The sequence below is a fragment of the Dreissena polymorpha genome, chromosome 12, assembly GCF_020536995.1.
Source record: "Dreissena polymorpha isolate Duluth1 chromosome 12, UMN_Dpol_1.0, whole genome shotgun sequence".
Taxonomy (NCBI): Eukaryota; Metazoa; Mollusca; class Bivalvia; order Myida; family Dreissenidae; genus Dreissena; species Dreissena polymorpha.
Window position 1 is genome coordinate 54,387,165 of NC_068366.1, and position 22,065 is coordinate 54,409,229.

The 22,065-nt window shown below is 34.7% G+C and overlaps 1 protein-coding gene across 1 annotated transcript in view; it reads left to right on the forward strand.

Annotated features, from left to right (window-relative positions):
- LOC127852784 (receptor-type tyrosine-protein phosphatase beta-like) overlaps positions 1 to 22,065 on the forward strand; it is a 109,588-nt gene that overhangs the window by 18,682 nt on the left and 68,841 nt on the right. The window contains exons 3-5 of the mRNA XM_052386751.1: positions 15,728 to 15,947; positions 16,636 to 16,887; positions 18,855 to 19,130. Of these exons, the coding sequence (XP_052242711.1) occupies positions 15,728 to 15,947; positions 16,636 to 16,887; positions 18,855 to 19,130 (748 nt within the window). The remainder of the gene's footprint in view (positions 1 to 15,727; positions 15,948 to 16,635; positions 16,888 to 18,854; positions 19,131 to 22,065) is intronic.

Below are 22,065 nucleotides of genomic sequence, written 5' to 3' on the forward strand. Positions count from 1 at the left end.
CTCACAGTGGTTACTTCCCCTATATCTTGTAGCAGATGTACAATGCACAGCAACCTTCTCACAGTGGTTACTTCCCCTATATCTTGTAGCAGACGTGCAATGCAAAGTCACCTTCTCACAGTGGTTACCTCCCCTATATCTTGTAGCAGACATACAATACACAGCAACCTTCTCACAGTGGTTACTTCCCCTGTCAGTTACAGCAGACATACATGTACAATGCACACCTAACTTCTTCAAATTGTATTTTCTTTCCTGATAAGAAATTTAATTGTCAGTCATCATAATTTAAGTTATACAAGACTGTGTTCCAACCAAAATAATGCAGTAAATATAACGGAATTCAGTTTTTGCCAAGTAATTTTCTGATATATGTTTTTGAAGAGTTACAGTTTTAATATTTGCTTAGTGCATTATGTATATTTCTTGTAAATATTAATCATGTAAATAAAGTTTTTTAATCTTGTGCGTCATCATGGATTGTGTTAAAACATGTTATTCCCCTTATTACTTGCGGTTACGTGCAGCTCATCAATTTTGCATACATAGAGAATGTTTACTTTCTCCTTTTATCATTTAAATTTTGCGAAGGAAAAAAACAACCAATATTGATGTAGTTAAGTGAGAGGTTTTCTTTTTCTTGAGTTTGTTTATAACCAACAGAGTATCACAGTAGGGGCCTCCACTTGCAAATAAATTTATAACTTTATACATTTATGAATTATTTCATAAAAAATGTAAAACAATTCTCAAATGCTTTATATAGACTTCAAACCTAAATGTAAAGACTGCACAAACATAAAAATCATGTATGCTGATCACTTCCTGAATGAAAATTCAGTCTAAAAGAAGGTTTAACTATTTCGCGTGGGTAAGCTTTTGTCATGTCTGAAAAAGATTAACAGATAAAAGTTTATGTAAATGCAAAAATAAGTATGTATTTATCAAGTTAAGAAGGTTCATAGAATTAGATTTTAATCATTTTAAAAGCATGCACTTATCTTTATGAATTTTGTGCAGTTATATACACCAAAAATAAGGTCCCATTTTAAGCCCCTAAAAACCTCTTACTCTGGATCTATGCTGCATTGTTGACCCCTGACAAAACCTCAAAATTGTGTAAGTGATGTTTGCCTTATTTTACTTGTTTATCTTGCCTTATTGGTTGTCAGTTAGATTTAATTTGTAACATGGCATGCTTTCCCTTATTTTATAACAAGGCGCAATAAAAAGTAATAGTGTCAGGAGGTACAAGATATCTTTAGGGCTCAATTATGGCAGTTGTATATTATGGTATTGAGTTTGACTGAACTCAGCTGGCTTCACACAGAATTAAATACATGTGCTTAAAGTGTCATCCCAGATAAGCCCGTGCAGTCCACACAGGCTAATTAGGGACAAAAGGATTAATTTTATTAAGTTTTTTGTTTGAAGGAACTCTCCTCTTAGCCAAATCCATCTTAGGAGACAAGTATTGTCCCTGATAAGCCTGTGCTGACTGCACAGCTAATGTGGGACGATACCTTACGCACATGCAACTTTTCATAAAGAGGGACTCATTTCTTTTTTCATTGCCTGAAACATAGGATTGAATGAAATGGTTTTATGTCAGTTAATAAGCTAAAACAATCTTTATTTAACATTTCTATCAGCCTTATCATTTTGAACAGATATTTCATAGTCTTTAATTTCCACACATTTTGAAGTGTTTGACATTGCAAAATGACATGGTAATGATACTGTTTAAATACATAATATTTACAAAGTTGTAACGAAGAAGAAAATCTTGGTAATAAGATTGGGGCTTGGTGAATGAACGGGTTTTCAGGCAGGCAGCGTGATCATACAGGTGAATTCCTGTCCATTGCTTTAGCTTAAAATGACCAATTGTGATGAAACTTTTGATAAAGCAAGCTTGCATAAAGAACTATCTAAGGATTGTTTTTCGACGAGATGGTTCTAGGTCAAGGTCACTTTTTCTATAAATTGAAACCAATATCCTCTGTTGAGTAGTCACCTGCCTTTAGCAGCCACTTTGCCCACTTTCCATGACTGGCTGCTATACACAGGTTGGACTGTAAACAAAAACTAACGATCATAGGGACTTGAACTGAATTTGATTATATAATAATGTTTGAAGGCCATTGTGTTTGGTTGTCATAGTGGCCAGTATATAAAAAATGATTCTATAATAATGTTTGAAGGCCATTGTGTTTGGTTGTCATATTGACCAGTATATAAAAAAATGAGTAGACAAAATATGGACTTATGTTTTATTGGTTACTATAATAGCATTGCATAATCCAATAAATTTACTGAAAATGCTTTGGCAAGCAGCCTTGGTCAAGCAGCAAGCCGCTATGACCTAAAAATATGTCATGATTACAAACAACAGTAGAATGGATAACAAATTATGACAATATTGTTCTCATAAATGACTTGCCCACTTCTATAAATCAATGAATTGTGTACATGTACGGCTGAGGATGCACACTTGAGAAGGACAGATTTCACTTCCTTTCCATTCAAGCTGGTGAGAGGATACAAAGATGCAATCAAGCTGAGAAAGTAACAATCTTATTAATTTTGAAAAACACTATTGACTTTGTAAGAGAATGTGGTTTATTTTCCCCTTGATTAAAAACAAGAAATATCTTTTTAAAAAGATATTCGGCGTATATCCTGACTTTGAAATAAAGTTGGAAAATTGATGTTTCTAAGTTATTAATTTAAACAACAAAGGTTGTATTGTTGTGTACTTTTTTCACTTAATAATCGCATATCCACTGCATGAAATGTTTCTTATGAAGTGCATTAAACCACATAATAGTGTTTGTAGATACAAATTTTACTACATGAGATCACATCATATGTTTCCTTACGTAGTTTATTATGAATTCATTTCTTTGTCATCAAATCATGGTATGTTAACTTTATATTTCATTAAAACTCAGTTTTCTTTCCACACATTCAAATAAAACTGTTACATCTGCGTCATGCCGAAATTGGTCTTATGTCATATGCGACCAGCGTAGCTCATGCCCAGCCTGCGCACTTGCGCAGTCAGCTATGGGGCTATGCTTTCCTCTATTAAAAGCATGCAAGGTTTCATGGTATCTCCATATAGTAGCCAATTCAATATGCATGTCCTGAAAAGACTGCGCGGATGCGTACAATGGCGCAGGATGAGGATGAGGTAAGCTTGCAGCAAATTGAATAACACCCATTTTCGCATGACGCAGGTCTCATTGGGTCTTGAAAATGGAACATAAAACCACAATACTTTCTGATAGAAAATTAAAGTTGCACGGTGTTATTAATATCAGCCTGGCAACAAATATGGGTAGCCTATTCTGGTGTGCATACGTTATACATGTGTGGCTAGATAATTTTATGTTTTCTCTTCTTTCATGGACATGTAATATTCCGTTAGTTTGTCTTACAATACAACAGAAGTGGCACTGACCGATCGTTTTCATTAATTTCTCTGCCTAAAATTCGTGTTATTTGATACATTAAAAGGAATACTGTGTTATCAACATAAAGTGTTTACTAATAGTACATTTTGTCTTTCCCTGCCGCTTTACTGACCCAGAACTGACCCAGAAAGTCATGGGGATGGTATTTACTGGCAATGTGTAACTGTAAATGTGTGTCTCTGTTTTGTATGCAAATGTAGAGAGTAGTCCGGGTCTCCGTACACTGAACAGTGTTACATCCTATACTACAAAGACGCGGTTATGTTGCCAATGTTCTTGGGGATTATGCACAAATCAGCCCATGGAATAAATGAAATATATTCATATGGATTTGCTGGCGTAATGTTAAAGGTCATCTAAGGTGAAAAGCTGGGTAAAACAGCTATGCCAAAAAATCCCAGATTTGTTAATTGTCTATTAGAAAAACAAGTTCTTGTGGTAAAGAAGAGTGCAGTAAAAAGGGTACAGTGTGATATATGTTCAAAAAAATTGAACAAATTTTATGTGTTACTGATGGAGAATTTTTAAAAAGTTCTTATTCTAAAAATGTTTATTAGAACTTGAATCTTTACATCTACAACAAGATTCAAATTTGTATGAAAACAATTTTTCATAAATACTTGTAGAGATGTTTTTTATCGCTTGGGTTTGAAAATATAGGATGCAGTAGCAGGGATAGCGCTGGCCCAAAATTTCTTTGAGCCAACCAGTTTTCTTTCTTTGGCGCGCGAAAATGGGTTTTGAAATAATAATATATACTATCAACTTGTTTATATTTCTTTTAATGACCACAAGGGCATATCACATAAAATATAACATGCAGTTTTCAATATAGAAATAGTGATTATGGTACTTGTTAAAGTACAAACATAAGTGATTTTATACATTGTACACTTAACAGTGGTGTCGATTGTCCCAAATAATTTAAAATTCTGAAAATTAGGCCAGGGGTCTTAGAACCGAAGCCACAGGAACTCAACAGGAATAAAGGGCAGAGCCCCCCCCCCCCACCCCACCCATGCAGAGCCCTTAGTTAATTGTTCTTTGTTATAGTCTCTAATTGCATTTTCAGGTGAATAGAATTCGAAATAATATAAACCATATCGTCCGTATCACCGCATGTGTATTCGTCATTTCTGCTACAAAGAACTTATAAAATAAATTATAATCAACGAAAAATAATGTATCCGAAAACGACAGTCCGAAAAATTGTACGCGTTTTGCACGTGAAATCAAATGTGCATATCATTTGATTGAAGAAAATGAAAACTAGTAAATTAGAAAATACGTAATAAATATACAATTTGGTTGACATAATGCTTTACAATAGCATAGTTTGTGGGTAAAAAAACAACTTTATTATCACCTTTTAATCTCAAACGATAATTGGCAGAAAGCCGAAAGGTGTAACATCATCGACATAGAACTAATTATTTAATTATAATCCTTAAATTCAGGTCGATAATCGGTAGAAAGGTGTAAAGTGATCAGCTTAGAAATTATTTTGTTGCGCTTTTTTGATTTGTTAATGTTTAAATACGACGTTTGCCATCGGCCGCTATTTTGTTGGCAGACGACAATATCAACTGTGTGTTCCCACACTGGATTCAGACACTCTGCGCATGAATGACCGAATAGTATGTGTGAGTGAACTCAATGTTGATTGGCCAGCTACCACGTGCGCGTCAATAACAAGGTCCTCGGATGTTTCGCCCCCAAGACGTTTCCGCCCTGGTCGTTTCGCACCTGGTCGTTTCGCCCCCATATTAGGTGCGAAACGACCAGGGACTAGGTGTTGAGTAGTTTAATTGGTGACCATTATATAATCATCAAAGAAAGTACCCTGAATCAATAATGTAAGTATATTAGTGGAACACTAGGTGTTGAGTAGTTAAATTGGTGACCATTATATTCAATAATGTAAGTATATCACGCATTTATCCGACAAAGGGTAGGTGATAAAAGCAATTAGCCACCATAAGTATATATATTAATGTAAAATGAATGCAGATATTTTTTTATTGACTTGATAATCACAATCCAATCAATTTGATATGAGTATCTTTTATAAGCGGGTTATATAGATATAGATATATATATATGAGGCAATTGACCGTAAATTTAAATAGCATGAGTCTTAAATTAACAATGCATTTCATTCCCTCATTATGTAATTGTGATAAAACAGGTGTTAGTTATGGTAGCTATAGCGCTTACCAATTGTAGAAAACGAAATGTGAAAACATTTGGAGATCTGTATTAAAAGAATAACAGTGCTGCTATATATTGTAATGTAAATAATTACGACTCATTCAGTTTATAAATGTGCTTTGCTGTAATTTATTATTGTGTGCTATGTATACTCGAATAAACTATATGTTCTGTTCTAATATATTCCAAAAAATATTCATGTAGTGCAATTTCATATTTAATACAATACAATGTATTGAAATAAAACAGTTGGTTTCTTGTATGCGTGATATTCTATTAGTATTACTATTTATTAAATTCACTTAAAAAAGACTTTGTAAATGGAAATAATAATAAGAAAGTGATGACATGTGTAAATAAGTAGTAGTGTTGCTTATTTTATCTAAATAGCAGCGATAGTATATTTATTATCTCTGTTAAATAATGTACTTGTGTATAGTAAGAAATTCTAGTCATAAGTTGATGGTATATTGAATATATTTTGTGTATAGAATCTATTATCTAGGAAAAAAACAGAAAGCCGCTGTTAACCAGTTCACTTAGGTCGTCGCTCTTTTACAACATTTTTCACTATGCGCATTAGTACCCAGTTTTACAAGCACCAGTGTTGTATCAACTTCAATATTTTATAACAGGTGTTTAACATAAGGTTAACAGGGGCAAATCTGTAAGATTGGCCATGCATGTTTGTAAATTGTGTTATTTTATGTATTATTATATTGTACATGTCATGGACGAGACATAAACCTTGAAACTCTATGTTTAAGTCGTAAGACAGAATTAAACATCTTAATTGCGATAAGTTCCATTGATTAACTTGACAGCTTACGCACAAAGTGGTGCTTAGGCAACAATCAATTACTGACACCCGCCTTCGATTGTCAATAAATAAAAAATCAGTTTTCTTTTAAAGTGCTCCCTAAATGGATATTTGGTAAACAGTATGAACAGGTGTTATAAACATGCCATTCAATGCGGACAGCTTATTTTAACATTGCCACTAATCCGATGTTGTTGCGTAATATTATTTTAACTATCAGATAAAGATCGTCGTGTATTCGCTTCACAGTAAAAATGATTTTAAAAATGTCGTTTTTTTAGGGTTATTATTATTATTTATTTATAATGAAATGATAAGTCAACTTGTTCATCTATGTACTTGATTTACTAATAAAACGATATACATTTACTTATTATAAAAAAGTTATTATATAATCCATCGATATATTATATGTAATTAATTAAATAACATTGCTATAGTCTAAGTAGTTTTGTATGTAGTTGACAAAAAGACAGTAATTCATCAGTACTTAATCTATAAAATTATATCTTAAATTGTAATATGAGAAAATTGAAGAATTATTTACTTATACAAACATTAAATTACATGGCAGTAGTTTTGTATGTATTTTTTCGTATTAATTTATAATAGTGAAAATTCTATGTAGAGCTCTATTTTCGCGTTCTGCTAGTGTTTGGGCTGTTATACCTAAGTATTTAAAGGATGTCACTATTTCTAATAATTCTCCGTAAAGGTAGAAGTTGTAATTTGTATGGCGATTACTTTTTTCTTAGATCGAGGCCTTTGTTTTAGATGTATTTATTTTAAGAGACGCTATGCAGTAATTATACAATAATTCCTTCGTTTCACAGGTATTTCTCTTGAGGAATACAAAGCCGCTGTGACGTCAGGATGCGAGCTTTACTTCGTCTGCAGTCCTTGTTCTAAAAAAGAACAGACACATAGATCAGAGGCCGATATTGATGTCGATGACTTTGCTGCAAATTGTGAAATGGGATTCGACATAAGCGACATTCATGACAACGTCACCGACGAGGACTTGGACAGTACGCGGGCAGAAGGGAATGGAAACGTGGACGATGACGGCGCTATTGACGGTGATCACATTACCGGAAACGAAATGGACGACACAACTGGAAACGGGGACGATGACGGCGATATTGACGGACCGCCAGACATGGAGTGATGTACGCTGTCGAACTCACCTACCTGCGTGTCTGCGGAAAACTACTGAAATATCGAATGTGTTCAAATAGACCCTACGGACATTTCTTCGTGTTGTCATGTTTATGTACTTCATAAACTATATAAATAAAGAATGCTTTCATTGTCGTTTTATGTAACTAAACTACTAAAAAATGTTAATTAAGTGACACAAGTTGCATTAAAATGTCAGAAAAAAACATGAAATATATATTAAAACATGTAATTATAACATAAATAATACTTGAAAATATGCATTTTTAATTCATATTGTCACATTAATTCAGATGCTGTTTAAAGTCTTGTTTTCTTTTCAAGGCAGACACAGGAGCAAGAAATTAATCATTAATGTTACTTAAAAACATATAACATTAAAATTTTAAGTTAGCTGTAGAGTAATACAAGCCTTTTTTTTAAGAAATACTTTTGAAGCTTAATTGTGTTAATATGAAATTTTATCTTCATGTAGAGAACAAAACTATATCTCTCAGTGACTAACACAATCAAATTGGTCATAGTGACTGCTCATTGTGTTTCGAAGTTACATGATTACATGTTCTTATACTGAACTCACTTGCATGACTTTAATGGATGTAATCTAATTTCATTGTGAAGAATTGCCCATCTCCTTTTCTAAATCGTTTTATGTAACTAAACTACTGAATTATCGTATGTGTTCATCGCGATGTTTTACAACACTGTAATTCTACGTTATTTTATGCCAAATAAAAAAACAAATAGACTCTACGGACTTTTCTTTGTGTTGCTTATACGCTGTTGTGTTTATGTGGTTCATAAAATATATAAATAAAGAATGCTTTCATTGTCGTTTTATGTAACTAAACTACTGAAATATCGTATGTGTTCATCACGTTGTTTTACACTGTTATTCTACGTTATTGTATGTCAAATGAATAAATAGGTCAGAAAAAATATCTCTTTTTAGTTTTTTGTTACTACTCTAGAGTCTAGACTATAAGTTTAGTCATTGACGTGATAAATATCCTCTTAAAAAAATTATATAATTGTCATCAATTAAACTACTCAACAACTATTGTTCCGCTAGTATGGGGGCGAAACGACCAGGTGCGAAACGACCAGGGCGGAAACGTCTTGGGGGCGAAATAACTAGGGTGCGAAAAGACTTGGGCGCGAAACGTCTGTAAATCAATAACAATAAGGTCAAGCGATGTCTAATGTTCTGGTGCAGACCGGTTTTCGCTCATTGTTCAAATTGCGAACACTTTCATTGAAACAAAGAGAAAATATAGAAAACCAGTCTGGATTTATTTGGCGAATATTTTCAATGAAATTTTAAGAGATTTTTAGCATTTTCGCAAATCAGAATTTTCTTGAGCCAAATTCTCAATATTTTCGCAAATGGCTCAAGTGGCGAACGACAGCGCGAGCCCTGCAGTAGATAAGTACAGTAGATTGGTCAAGTCAAGAGTATGCCCCTGTCCATTAGGAGATTGCTGGATCAATTCCTAGCTGGAAAGTTGCCGATATGAAATTTTGGGGCGGAAATGAGGCGGAATTGGGACGGAAACTATTGTTTCTGGGTGGACTAGAGGCGGAAATAGATTTCCGCCCCAAAAAGACCATGTCTCTTGCTTTTTTTTCCAGGCGGAACTCATAAGCAATTCCGGGCGGAAATAAGACTCGGGCGGAATTTCATACTTATACATTTCTCTTAGGCAGAGTGTTGGACTCAGAAAACTATTGATAAAGAATTTCAAAATGAGACTTTAAGATAATTAATAAACAGAGTTCTGATTTCAGTTTCTAAATGGTTATTGTTGGAAACATTTGCTATACACAAGAAAAACAACATTAATCTTCAATTCATACAATAGTTAACCCATGCAAAAAAGGCTGAAATAAGCTTGAAATGACACAAATTTAAGGCTCTGGAATGACTCTGAAAAAATAGGACTAATCCACAAATTCAGCTGCAAGTTTTCATTCCTCAAAATTTGGAGGAAAATAATTTACTTAGATAAATACTGTTCTGGATGAAATTTATATATATTTTGGCTCAGGCTTATTTTTTTATAAGACCTTATAATTAAATCACTTTGTTATGATAATTTAACTTACAACATCTAAAGTACATGTAAATCTAGTATGTATTTAAAATATCTTTGAAATAAGGGTCTTAGAGTAAATTTGATTAAGGGCTGTATGATGCAAGTTGAAAATTGTTGTGAAATGCAGTAAATTTATCCCAGTTAATCATTAGTGTTATGTTTTAAGATGTCAATTTGGTGGCTGTATCTTTGTACTTCCCCAGTTGTAAACAAAGAATGCATGGGTAATATGATGCTTCAGCCTGATAGGACAAACACTGGTTCGCTGTGTGAGTCAGATTTTTGACGATGCTGCGAAGCATCGTCTAAGTTATCATACCATGAAAAAATTCTTCACAATGGCGACCTATGTAAAAGACCGAGCCAGTCCGATTGAGATAGCTCGATTTTTCTAATCGGCATACCTCGCTGATTATCATTCATAAAGGTATAGGAAGCTCAGCTATAAATAGGACAGCATATTCTGGGAAAAGATTTAATAATAGTTTAAAAACGTTAATTTTAAATCAGCTATATTCAATCTATTACATGTTTATAGATCAATGAAACAACTATGCAATTTCTGTATTGTATTTGACATTTGTCGAGATTCATTAAATAAATTGCGAATTAAAACGTGTATTATTAACTTGCAACGCGATCATGAGTGTAAAGAAAACGAATTATTTCGAACCTGCCATTTGTAAACATTGTAGCGACTATGGTATATAAACAACATAATAGCAGAAACATATCTGTGGAACTATGCGTGCTTTCTCATTTTGCATATTTAATAAACTTTTCAAACAGAAATTACAGAGCCACATCAGTGCACATACTATGTTTGAAAATTCATTCGTATGTTGGATATTGTTTGCTGTTATAAACACATAGTAGGTCATATTGCGGAGATTTAGTTAACCTTACCAATTGTTCATGGGCGAACTCACGTATTGAAGTGCTCTTACGACTATGTGCTCATACCTCCTTTCGGGAATCATCATGAAATTATTGCCATACTTAACGAACAAACATGTCTAAGCTTATTGAATTAGAGAAAAAAATAATCAAAAGAGAAAAATTATATTTCATGCACATGGGCATGTGAAATCACGTCCGTACACATAGCATCATTATCTTAGGAAAGGAAACAACGAAATATAAAGTTTGGTATGATATACATGTGAAATTAAAGAGCATGGTGTAATTAAAGAGCATGTCAAGTTTTGAATTTATATGCTGAAACGTAATGTTATAACCCACAAACGTTTTACTGTAACAGAACGTTTTCAAAGATAAGTGGTACAGAAAATACACGTCGATTATCTTTTTAAAGATATTTCTTGTTATATTTGATCGAGAATGTAACCCGCCTCCCGGGTTTCGTGGAATGGATCAAGCTCCCCACGGGTACTACTTTCCCGTACCCCAATTTTTTTTCGTACCATACATTTTTCGTACCAAATTATTTTTTCCGTACCCAATTTTTTCGTACCTAAATTTGTGCTTGTAACCAAATTTTTTTTTTACCCAATTTTTTTTTTCTTACCCAAATTTTTTTTCGTATCCAAATCTTTTTTCGCAGGCATTTTTTTGGATTAATTTTTGTATCCAAAATTTTCGTACCCAATTATTTTCCTACCGACAAATTTTCGTACTCACACAATTGTGGTGATGTAGATAAACTTAAATAGATGCTTTTATATCAATCCTTTTCAAAAGCATCGTCACACCAGTACTGTCAGAACTTTGATTTAAAATAAGAGCGCAGTCAGTTTGCAAGACCTGTTACTGGCTTGAAAATTTGAAATACAGTTTCAAAGCAATTATTGGACTTTTTTTAATTTGAAATTTAATAATATGATGAATTAATCTTACTTTGATGAACATTCTGAAATAATTAAGTATAACGTGGAAGGCAACATTCAGTGTCTAAAAAAGGCTGAAAAGAGCGATTCAGTGAGTTATGATGGAACTTTTTTAAATGCTCTGAACTACTAAACAGGTTTGTTTCTATATTTACTCTGTATTGTTTTCATAATATGCTGTGTTTATTAAAGTTATATTGTTTAACAGTAATATCTGTTATGGCGATTGGTTTACTTATAACATTTAAAATGAATACTCAAGCCAGTTATCTTTGCAGTTTATTTCACATGATATAAAAGACATAATGCAGTCAAAGGTGTCTATATCTTATTTAATGTTTTTTGCCATATCAAAATTTTAGTCATTTGTGAAATAGAAACCTAGTGTTTTAGCTCCATCAGAGGTCCTGGAGATAAAGTTTTTGTATTCCTTATATTTAATTAGTGAATGTCTAAGTGAACCAACATGCATTACTGTTGATTTTGGGGTATTTAGTTTTAAGCCAGATATTTCACTATTAAGTCTTGTATTGTGTTTATTAAAGCAGGGAATGAGTTAATTATAAGTTCCATCAATGAAGTTTGTTGTGTAATCTGCAAAAAAGGTTTGTTTTATGACTGACTGTATCTGGAAAAAGATTGAAAGGTGCATGTTGTTTTTGTGATTTTTAAGTTTTTTAGCTCACCTGATTGCTCAGGTGAGCTTTTGTGACCGGTCTTTGTCCGTCGTCTGTCCGTCCGTCGTCCACATTTGGTTTGTAAACACTCTAGAGGCCACATTTCTTGTCTGATCTTCATGAAACTGCTGGGTCAAAAACTAGGTCACTAGGTCAAAAAAAAGAAAAACCCTGTAAACACTGTAGAAGTCACATTTTATGCCCAATCTTCATGTCACTTTGTCAAAATGTTTGTCTTAATGATATGTTGGTTGAGTTCAAACGTGATTCTGGTCCGTTGAAAAACATTGCCGCCAGTGGGCGGGGCAGTATTCCATATTTGGCTATAGAGAAACCTTGTAAACACTAGAGGCCACATTTCTTGTCATGATCTTCATGAAACTTGGTCAGAACATTTGTCACAATGATACCTTGATTGAGATAGAAACTGGGTCATGCTGGGTCAAAAATTAGGTCAGTAGGTCAAAAAAAGAAAAACCTTGTAAACACTGTAGAAGTCACATTTTATGCCCAATCTTCATGTAACTTTGTCAAAATGTTTGTCTTAATGATATGTTGGTTGAGTACAAAAGTAGTTATGGTTCGTTGAAAAACATGGCCGCCAGTGGGCAGGGCAGTTTTCCTTATTTGGCTATAGAGAAACCTTGTAAACACTCTAGATTCCATATTAATTGTCAGATCTTCATGAAACTTGGTCAGAAGCTTTGTCCCAATGAAATCTCGGTCAAGTTCAAAACTGGGTCGTGCCGGGTAAAAAACTAGGTCACTAGGTAAAAAAAAAGAAAAAACTTGTAAACACTGTAGAAGTCACATTTCATGCCCAATCTTCATGTAACTTTGTCAAAATGTTTGTCTTAATGATATGTTGGTTGAGTTCAAAAGTGGTTCCATAACGGTCCGTTGAAAAACATGGCCGCCAGTGGGAGGGACAGTTTTCCTTATTTGGCTATAGAGAAACATTGTAAACACTCTAGAAGACACAATTTTTGCCGAATTCGAAAATGGTTCCGGTCAGTTGAATATCATGGCTGCCGGGGGGGGGGGGGGCAGTTTTCCTAATTTGGCTATAGAGAAACCTTGTAAACACTCTAGAAGTAACAATTTTTGCCCAATCACCATGAAAGTTGGTCAAAACATTGGTTTTATTGATATCTCGGACGAGTTCGAAAATGGTCCAGATCGGTGAAAAAAACATGGCCGCCAGTCGGCAGGGCATTTTTCTCTATAAGTATATTGTGAAAACATGTGAACACTCTAGAAGTCACATTTCTGGCCCAATTTTCATAAAATTTGGTCAGAACATTTGTTTCCTTGATCTGAGAGTTGAGTTTGAATATGGTTCCGGTCAGTTGAATAACATGGCTGCCGGGGGGGGGCAGTTTTCCTTATTTGGCTATAGAGAAACCTTGTTAACACTCTAGAAGTCACAATTTTTGCCCAATCATCATGAAAGTTGGTCAAACTCTTGGTTTTATTGATATCTCGGATGAGTTCGAAAATGATCAAGATCGGTGAAAAAACATGGCCGCCAGTAGGGGGGCATTTTTCTATATATGTATATAGTGAAAACATGTGAACACTCTAGAAGTCACATTTTTTGCCCAATTTTCATGAAATTTGGTCAATCACTTGTTTCCTTGATATGAGAGTTGAGTTTGAAAATGGTTCCGGTCAGTTGAATAACATGGCTGCCAGGGGGGGGGGGGGGCAGTTTTCCTTATTTGCCTCTAGAGAGCCTTGTTAACACTAAAGAAGTCACAATTTTTGCCCAATCATCATGAAAGTCGGTCAAAACATTGGTTTTATTGATATCTTGGAAGAGATGGAAAATGGTCCAGATCAGTGAAAAAACATGGCCGCCAGTGGGCGGGGCATTTGTCTCTATATGTATATAGTGAAAACATGTTAACACTCTAGAAGTCACATTTTTGGCCCAATTTTCATGAAATTTGGTCAGAGCATTTGTTTCCTTGATATGAAAGTTGAGTTCGAAATTGGTTCCGGTCAGTTGAATAACATGGCTGCCGGGGGGGGGAGGGAAGTTTTCCTTATTTGGCTATAGAGAAACCTTGTAAACACTCTAGAAGTCACAATTTTTGCCCAATCATCATGAAAGTTAGTCAAAACATTGGTTTTATTGATATCTCGGACGAGTTCGAAAATGGTCCAGATCGAGGAAAAAACATGGCCGCCAGTGGGTGGGGAATTTTTCTCTATATGTTTATTATGAAAACATGTGAACACTCCAGAAGTCACATTTTTGGCCCAATTTTCATGAAATTTGGTCAGAATATTTGTTTCCTTGATATGAGAGTTGAGTTTGAAAATGGTTCCGGTCAGTTGTATAACATGGCTGCCGGGGGAAGGGCAGTTTTCCTTATTTGGCTATAGAGAAACCTTGTAAACACACAGAAGTCACAATTTTTGCCCAATCATCATGAAAGTTAGTCAAAACATTTGTTTTATTGATATCTCGGACGAGTTCGAAAATGGTCCAGATTGGTGAAAAAACATGGCCGCCAGTGTTGAGTTTGAAAATGGTTCCGGTCAGTTGAATAACATGGCTGCCAGGGGGGGGGGGGGCAGTTTTCTTATATTTATATAGGTAAAAAAGCTTGTGAACACTCTAGAAGTCACATTTTTGCCCAATCATCATGCAACTTGGTGAAAAGATTGGTTTTATATATATCACATAATTAATGCCATAATTATTGACCTTAGATTGTCCAAATTTTCATTATATTATACAAAATCCTTGTAGACACTCTAGAGGTCACAATTTTGTTTCAGATTTTATGAATCTTAGTCACAGCGCCCTCACACTACTTTTGGGAAAGGGGTCCGCAGCCCTTAGGAGGGAGAATTTTTGCGGCGTTTCCCTTTTTGGGGGATTTTTTTACTTACTCTCTCTGAGATATAATAATCATGAGACACATCATTCTATTAAAAAAAAAAAAAAATTTATTTTTTTATTTTTTTAGGGGGAATTTTCCCCCCCGAAAGGGGAAAAAAGTATACTTTTCAGGTGGGGGACTAGTCGACAGATTTAATAGATTGAGGGCCCTGGGTCATAATATTTATTTTTGTAAGCAAAGTTTGATGTTTGGTAAGGGGGGTCTACTCAAAATATAGGTCACCAGGTCAAATCTAACAAAAACAAAATCACTCTATATGCCAGAGTTTTGGTTCAATAATGATGAAACTTGACCAGGATGTTTGTCTGGACAATATCTAGGTCAAGTTTGACGTTTGATAAAGATTGAATGAACGGACTCCTCTCAGGTGAGCGAACTAGGGCCATCTTGGCCCTCTTGTTTACTAAAACTGTAATTAAATGTCTCACATGGTAAAATTGCCATTTTTTTCCAGAAAAAGGTACTAAAAGTAAATATGTCAAGTCTGTGGTCATTTTTTTCAGTGCTCAATTTTGACAACCTCTTCAAACTCTACAACCACAGAGGCAGAAACCAAAACAGAACCATCAACAACAATAGCATCAACAAAAGCAGCAACAACAACAGCAGCAACAACAACAACAGCAACAACACCAGCAGCAGCAACAACAGCAGCAACAACAGCAGCAGCAACAACAGCAGCAACAACAACAGCAGCACCAACAACTACAACACAACGGCCAGGTAAGGTGGCATAGAGCCCCTCCTGTATTGTTGTTACACCAGATCGTGTCAAGGCTGATTTATTAATTTCAAGTGGCTCCAGCTGTAATTCATCAATCAGCTTTGACACAGTCTGGTGTAACAACAATATAGGAGAAGCTGTATGCATCCATAAAACAAACTGACACAGTCTGGTGTAACAACAATATAGGAGAAGCTGTATGCATCCATAAAACAAACTGGTGTACACCTAGCTTTCTTTAGTTTTATATTACTGTGTAATAATACTGGTTAATGTATTCATTTTAACATTTCATTTATCACGAATGCAACTATTCTTATGATAATAATGATAGCATAAAAATAACAATAACATTAAATAAATATTAATAATTATGCAACAATATCAAGCTGAAGTGCAATTAAACTATTAACATTATTCTGCTGTTTTTACTTATGATATTGTTGATGAACTTTTGATTTTGCTTAGAATCTTTATTACTGATTCTGCATGAGGCTTAAAAAAATGCTTGTTATATCATGTGGTACCAGTAGCATCCTTCTGTGTCATATTATGCATAGTGAAGATGCATATTCAAAGTTAAGGTTGGTTTGCATGATGCGCCTCTTGAATGATCATGATGTTCACAGCTGGCTCATACATGTTTTGTATAATACTTCAATATTTTCCTGCCGTTTTCATTTTCAGATTATAACCCGGTTAACCTTACAATAAGTAATGTGACAAAGACTTCCCTGTCTATATCCTGGAATTTCAAAAATTATTGGAAAACCAATATTGATTGGATAAATGTAACAGCTAATTCCACGCTTTGTAAAGTTGATACTGGCAACACGACAGCCCAGTGTGGGGGTCTGACACCTGGCTGCAGTTACCAAGTGACAGTTGAAGTTGGAGTTAGAGGATTGAATTGGTCAAACAGCATACCAACGAATATGGGTAATTGTTGTTACATGGTTTTTCCAGTCTTCATTGTTTTAATCTCCTACCATAGGTGGAGAGATATTGTTTTGGCGTTGTCCTTTCGTCCGAAAAACTTTAGTGCAAAGAGCCATAACTTGCAACAGTTACTTCTTGGGTCGATTTCATTGAAACTTGATATAAGTGTATAATGGATAAGACAATGATACATGTCAAATGCCATCGCAATCCAATGGCAAATAAAGGCATTTGAGTCCTTTTTGACTTGAAAATAAGAACACTTTTATGTACTGAGCCACATCTTGGCATTGCTTATGCAGATTTCATTTAAACTTGGTATGAGTGTATATATGGATAAGAGAATGATGCACATCATATTGCAATGCAAACCATTTTTCAAAAAACAGAATTATGATCCTTTTTTGATTTCAAAATACCACATCTTGGTATCATTTTTTTTTCATGATCTTTATCTTCAATAACATATGAGCCACAGCCATGAAGCTTACCACAGTTGCTCTTTATCATCTGTGGCCAAGTCAAATGCATGACTTATAACCCCTGTAGCAAGGTCAATGTGAAACATTGAGGTCAAATATTTAAAAAATTGATAAATTATTATTAATTTAGCCATAACTTCACAGTATATCAAAGGATTCAGTAATAACTTTCTACGATATTTCTCTTTTCTCTGGCTGTGTGTCACAGGTCAGACTCTAGGTCTCTAGGGTCAAGGTCACAGGCTGAGGCAAAATGTTACCAATTTTGATTACATATGCCCTATGTTTTAGTATTCTACCATACATAAAGGTTTTCAATCTTCTGGGGCTGCCAGTTAGCCAAAAAAAGTTAAACCCAGGTTCCAAGCACTATGTTTTACTATATTTGGAAGTAAATCTAAATAAAAACACTGTATTATGTGAATTGGGAATAAGACATCAAACTGGGAATGGACATCATTTTGGTGATTTTCTCAAACAAAACTAGTCATTTCATGATCTACATATATTTTTGTAATATATTATCCATAATTTAAGCTTAATAAGAAATTTTCCATGACTTTTTCATTAACAGTGATTGAATTGTATCATTTAAAGTGTATTTTTAAACCGTTTCCATGCGCGGCATAGACACAGTTTCATTTCATGAGGATTTTTTTTTTAATTAATAAAAAATCCAATTTTTAAGTAAAATCAATTTAAATGATGCTATTATATGTGCAAGAATATGTTTTAATTATAATTTGTAAAACTAGATAAATGCAACATATAAAACTGCATATTATGCACTTTTGATAAAACACAATGTATTCCCAAATTGATGTCTTATTCCCAATTCACATAATGTAGTGTTATAATCTTTTTTAAATGTTTATATACAGTCAAAACAGACCTTGGTCAATGGAGAATAACGGTCAATTGCAGACTATGGTCAATTCAAAAAGGGCACATTATTTGTAAAAAAAGTTTAGTTTTGTATTGTGGCAAGGAAAATTCATGTCATTTGCTCTCTTGTGGTTGATTCTTTGTTACAAAGTTTTTTACGCATTGATATACGAAAATGTTATGCTCCAACATTATATATTTTGGTTTGTGTCATGCTTGAAAGATTTAAAAAAAAGTAATTGCTCTTTTTGAATTATTGTTAAGGTCATTCTTCATCAAATTGCAAATCTGCAATATAGTAATAACAGGATTTAGTTCTAGGAGTTCCTTGAACTTTGCATGGAAATTCAAAGTAACTGTGTGCCACACAACCACACAATAAACACTTCACATTTCCAGTACTTTACTTTAAAGTATGAAATTATGAAAGTATGAAATTTATCCAATGAATAATGTCAATTTTTGTTATTAAATGATATCTGTATTTGAGATAATCTTAATTATTTCCCTATAATCATTGTAATTTTTTACAGTTCTATAACATGTTAAATGCTTATTTGTCATAAACTAGTCATTTTATTTTCTCAAATGTGATTCCAGTTCCAGAAATGCCAGGGAAACTTATTCGGAAAGATGCTTTGGCGGCCACTGATTTTACATTGACATGGAATGAAAGTGCTGGATGTGTAAGCAGCTATTCAGTTACTGTAATAAAGAGCAATGCAACCATTTTCAATGGAAATACACCAAATAATACCATCAAAATAAATGTACCCAACCTTCAACATGGAGTGAACTACTCTGTTGCAATAGTGGCAACAAATGGCGACCACAACAGTACGGTTACAGAGGATTGGTTCCGCACAAGCTCTTCAAGTGAGTTGTTTTAGTAGTTTCTTATTTGGTAAGCATGTGCAAAGAACATTATTATAATAAACATGAAAAGATTGAATTCTTGATCAATATGAAGTTGCCGTTTTTTCAATGAGCATTTAATGACAATAGAGCATTTTTAGCTCGACTATTATACATTGTATATGAAATATATATAGTGGAGCTATCCTACTCACACCGGCGTCAGCGTTCCTATTACCGTTAGCGTTGGAATGTTAAAGTATGCATACCACCTCAAATATTTCCTATGTCCCTTGATATATTGCTTTCATATTTTGCATACTTCTTTACCAACATGACCCCAATCTATAAACAAGAGCATACAACTGTAAAAAGCATTTTTGTAAGAATTATGGCCCTTTTTACACTTAGAATATGCATATTATTGATAAATCTATGTTAAGGTTTGCTTACCACCTTAAATATTTTCTATGTACCTTGTCATATTGCTTTTATATTTTGCATACTTATTTACCAACATGAACCCAATCTATAAAACAAGAGCAGACAACTGTAACAAGCATTTAGTAAGAATTATGTTCCCTTTTTATACTTACAAAATTAAAAATTTTGTTAAGTTTTGTGTTTAGGTTCACTTTATTCCTAAAGTATCAAAGCTATTGCTTTCATACCGGTACTCGCAAAACTTACTTACTATCATAAGTGGACTGTGCAGGCAAAGTAATGTAACTCTCTGACTGGCATTTTGACAGAATTATGGCCCCTTCTATACTTAGATAATTAACATTTGGTTAAGTTTCGTGTTTTGGTCCATTTTACTCCTAAAGTATCATAGATATTGCTTTCATACTTGGAAAACTCGCTAACTATCGTAATGGGACTGTACAGGGCAAGTTGCATAACTGTGGTTGGCATTTTAACAAAATTATGGCCCTTTTTGTCTTAGTAACTTTGAATATTTTGTTAAATTTTGTGTTTAGATCCACTTGAAATATCAAGGCGCTTGCTTTCAAACTTCAGATACTTTCTTACTATCATAAGGGTACTGTACCTGGCAAGTTGAATTTGACCTTGACCTTTGAATGACCTTGACTCAATGTCAAATTAATAAATTTTAATTAAATTGCCATAACTTCTTTATTTATAATCAGATTTGAATCATACTTTGACAAAACAACACTTACTTTAAATGTCAAAATGGACTTCACCCAAACCATCCCCATGCCCCACCCCAGAATCCCCCCCCCTCAATTTTTATGCCCCCCTTCGAAGAAGAGGGAGTATATTGCTTTGCTCATGTCGGTCGGTCGGTAGGTCGGTCGGTCGGTATGTCGGTCGGTCCGTCCACCAGGTGGTTGTCGTATGATAACTCAAGAACGCATACGCTTAGGATCATGAAACTTCATGGGTAAATTGATCATGACTCGCAGATGACCCCTATTGATTTTGAGGTCACTAGGTCAAAGGTCAAGGTCACGGTGACCCGAAATAGTAAAATGGTTTCCGGATGATAATTCAAGAACGAATACGCCTAGGTTCATGAAACTTCATGGGTAGATTGATCATGACTCGCAGATGACCCCTTTCAATTTTGAGGTCACTAGGTCAAAGGTCAAGGTCACGGTGACCCGAAATAGTAAAATGGTTTCCGGATGATAACTCAAGAACGCATACGCATAGGATCATGAAACTTCATGGGTAGATTGATCATGACTCGCAGATGACCCCTATCAATTTTGAGGTCACTAGGTCAAAGGTCAAGGTCACTGTGACCTGAAATAGTAAAATGGTTTTCGGATGATAACTCAAGAACGCTTTTGCCTAGGATCATGAAACTTCATAGGTAGATTGATCATGACTCGCAGATGACCCCTATTGATTTTGAGGTTACAAGGTCAAAGGTCAAGGTCACGGTGACCCGAAATAGTAAAATGATTTTCGGATGATAACTCAAGAACGCATACGCTTAGGATCATGAAACTTCATGGGTAGATTGATCATGACTCGCAGATGACCCCTATTGATTTTGAGGTCACTAGGTCAAAGGTCAAGGTCACGGTGACCCGAAATAGTAAAATGGTTTCCGGATGATAATTCAAGAACGCATACGCCTAGGATCATGAAACTTCATGGGTAGATTGATCATGACTCGCAGATGACCCCTTTCAATTTTGAGGTCACTAGGTCAAAGGTCAAGGTCACGGTGACCCGAAATAGTAAAATGGTTTCCGGATGATAACTCAAGAAGGCATACGCATAGGATCATGAAACTTCATGGGTAGATTGATCATGACTCGCAGATGACCCCTATCAATTTTGAGGTCACTAGGTCAAAGGTCAAGGTCACTGTGACCTGAAATAGTAAAATGGTTTTCGGATGATAACTCAAGAACGCTTTTGCCTAGGATCATGAAACTTCATAGGTAGATTGATCATGACTCGCAGATGACCCCTATTGATTTTGAGGTTACAAGGTCAAAGGTCAAGGTCACGGTGACCCGAAATAGTAAAATGATTTTCGGATGATAACTCAAGAACGCTTTTGCCTAGGATCATGACACTTCATAGGTACATTGATCGTGACTCGCAGATGACCCCTATTGATTTTCAGGTCACTAGGTCAAAGGTCAAGGTCACAGTGACAAAAATCGTGCTCACACAATGGCTGCCACTACAATGGACAGCCCATATGGGGGGCATGCATGTTTTACAAACAGCCCTTGTTTTTTTCCTTTCTGTTTTTTTTTTAAAGATCATCTAATAAATGACCACTCCCCACATTATAACCCCTCTCCACCCCCACCCCACCCCCCACCCAAAAATATGTTTAAAAAAAAACAAATATGTCGTTACAAATGTTCAATAGATTGTGGAAAATATACCTGAACTCAGAATCGTCTATAAAGTACAACTTCTTTAAAACATAAGCGATCAATATGTTTCAGTGATGGTCCTC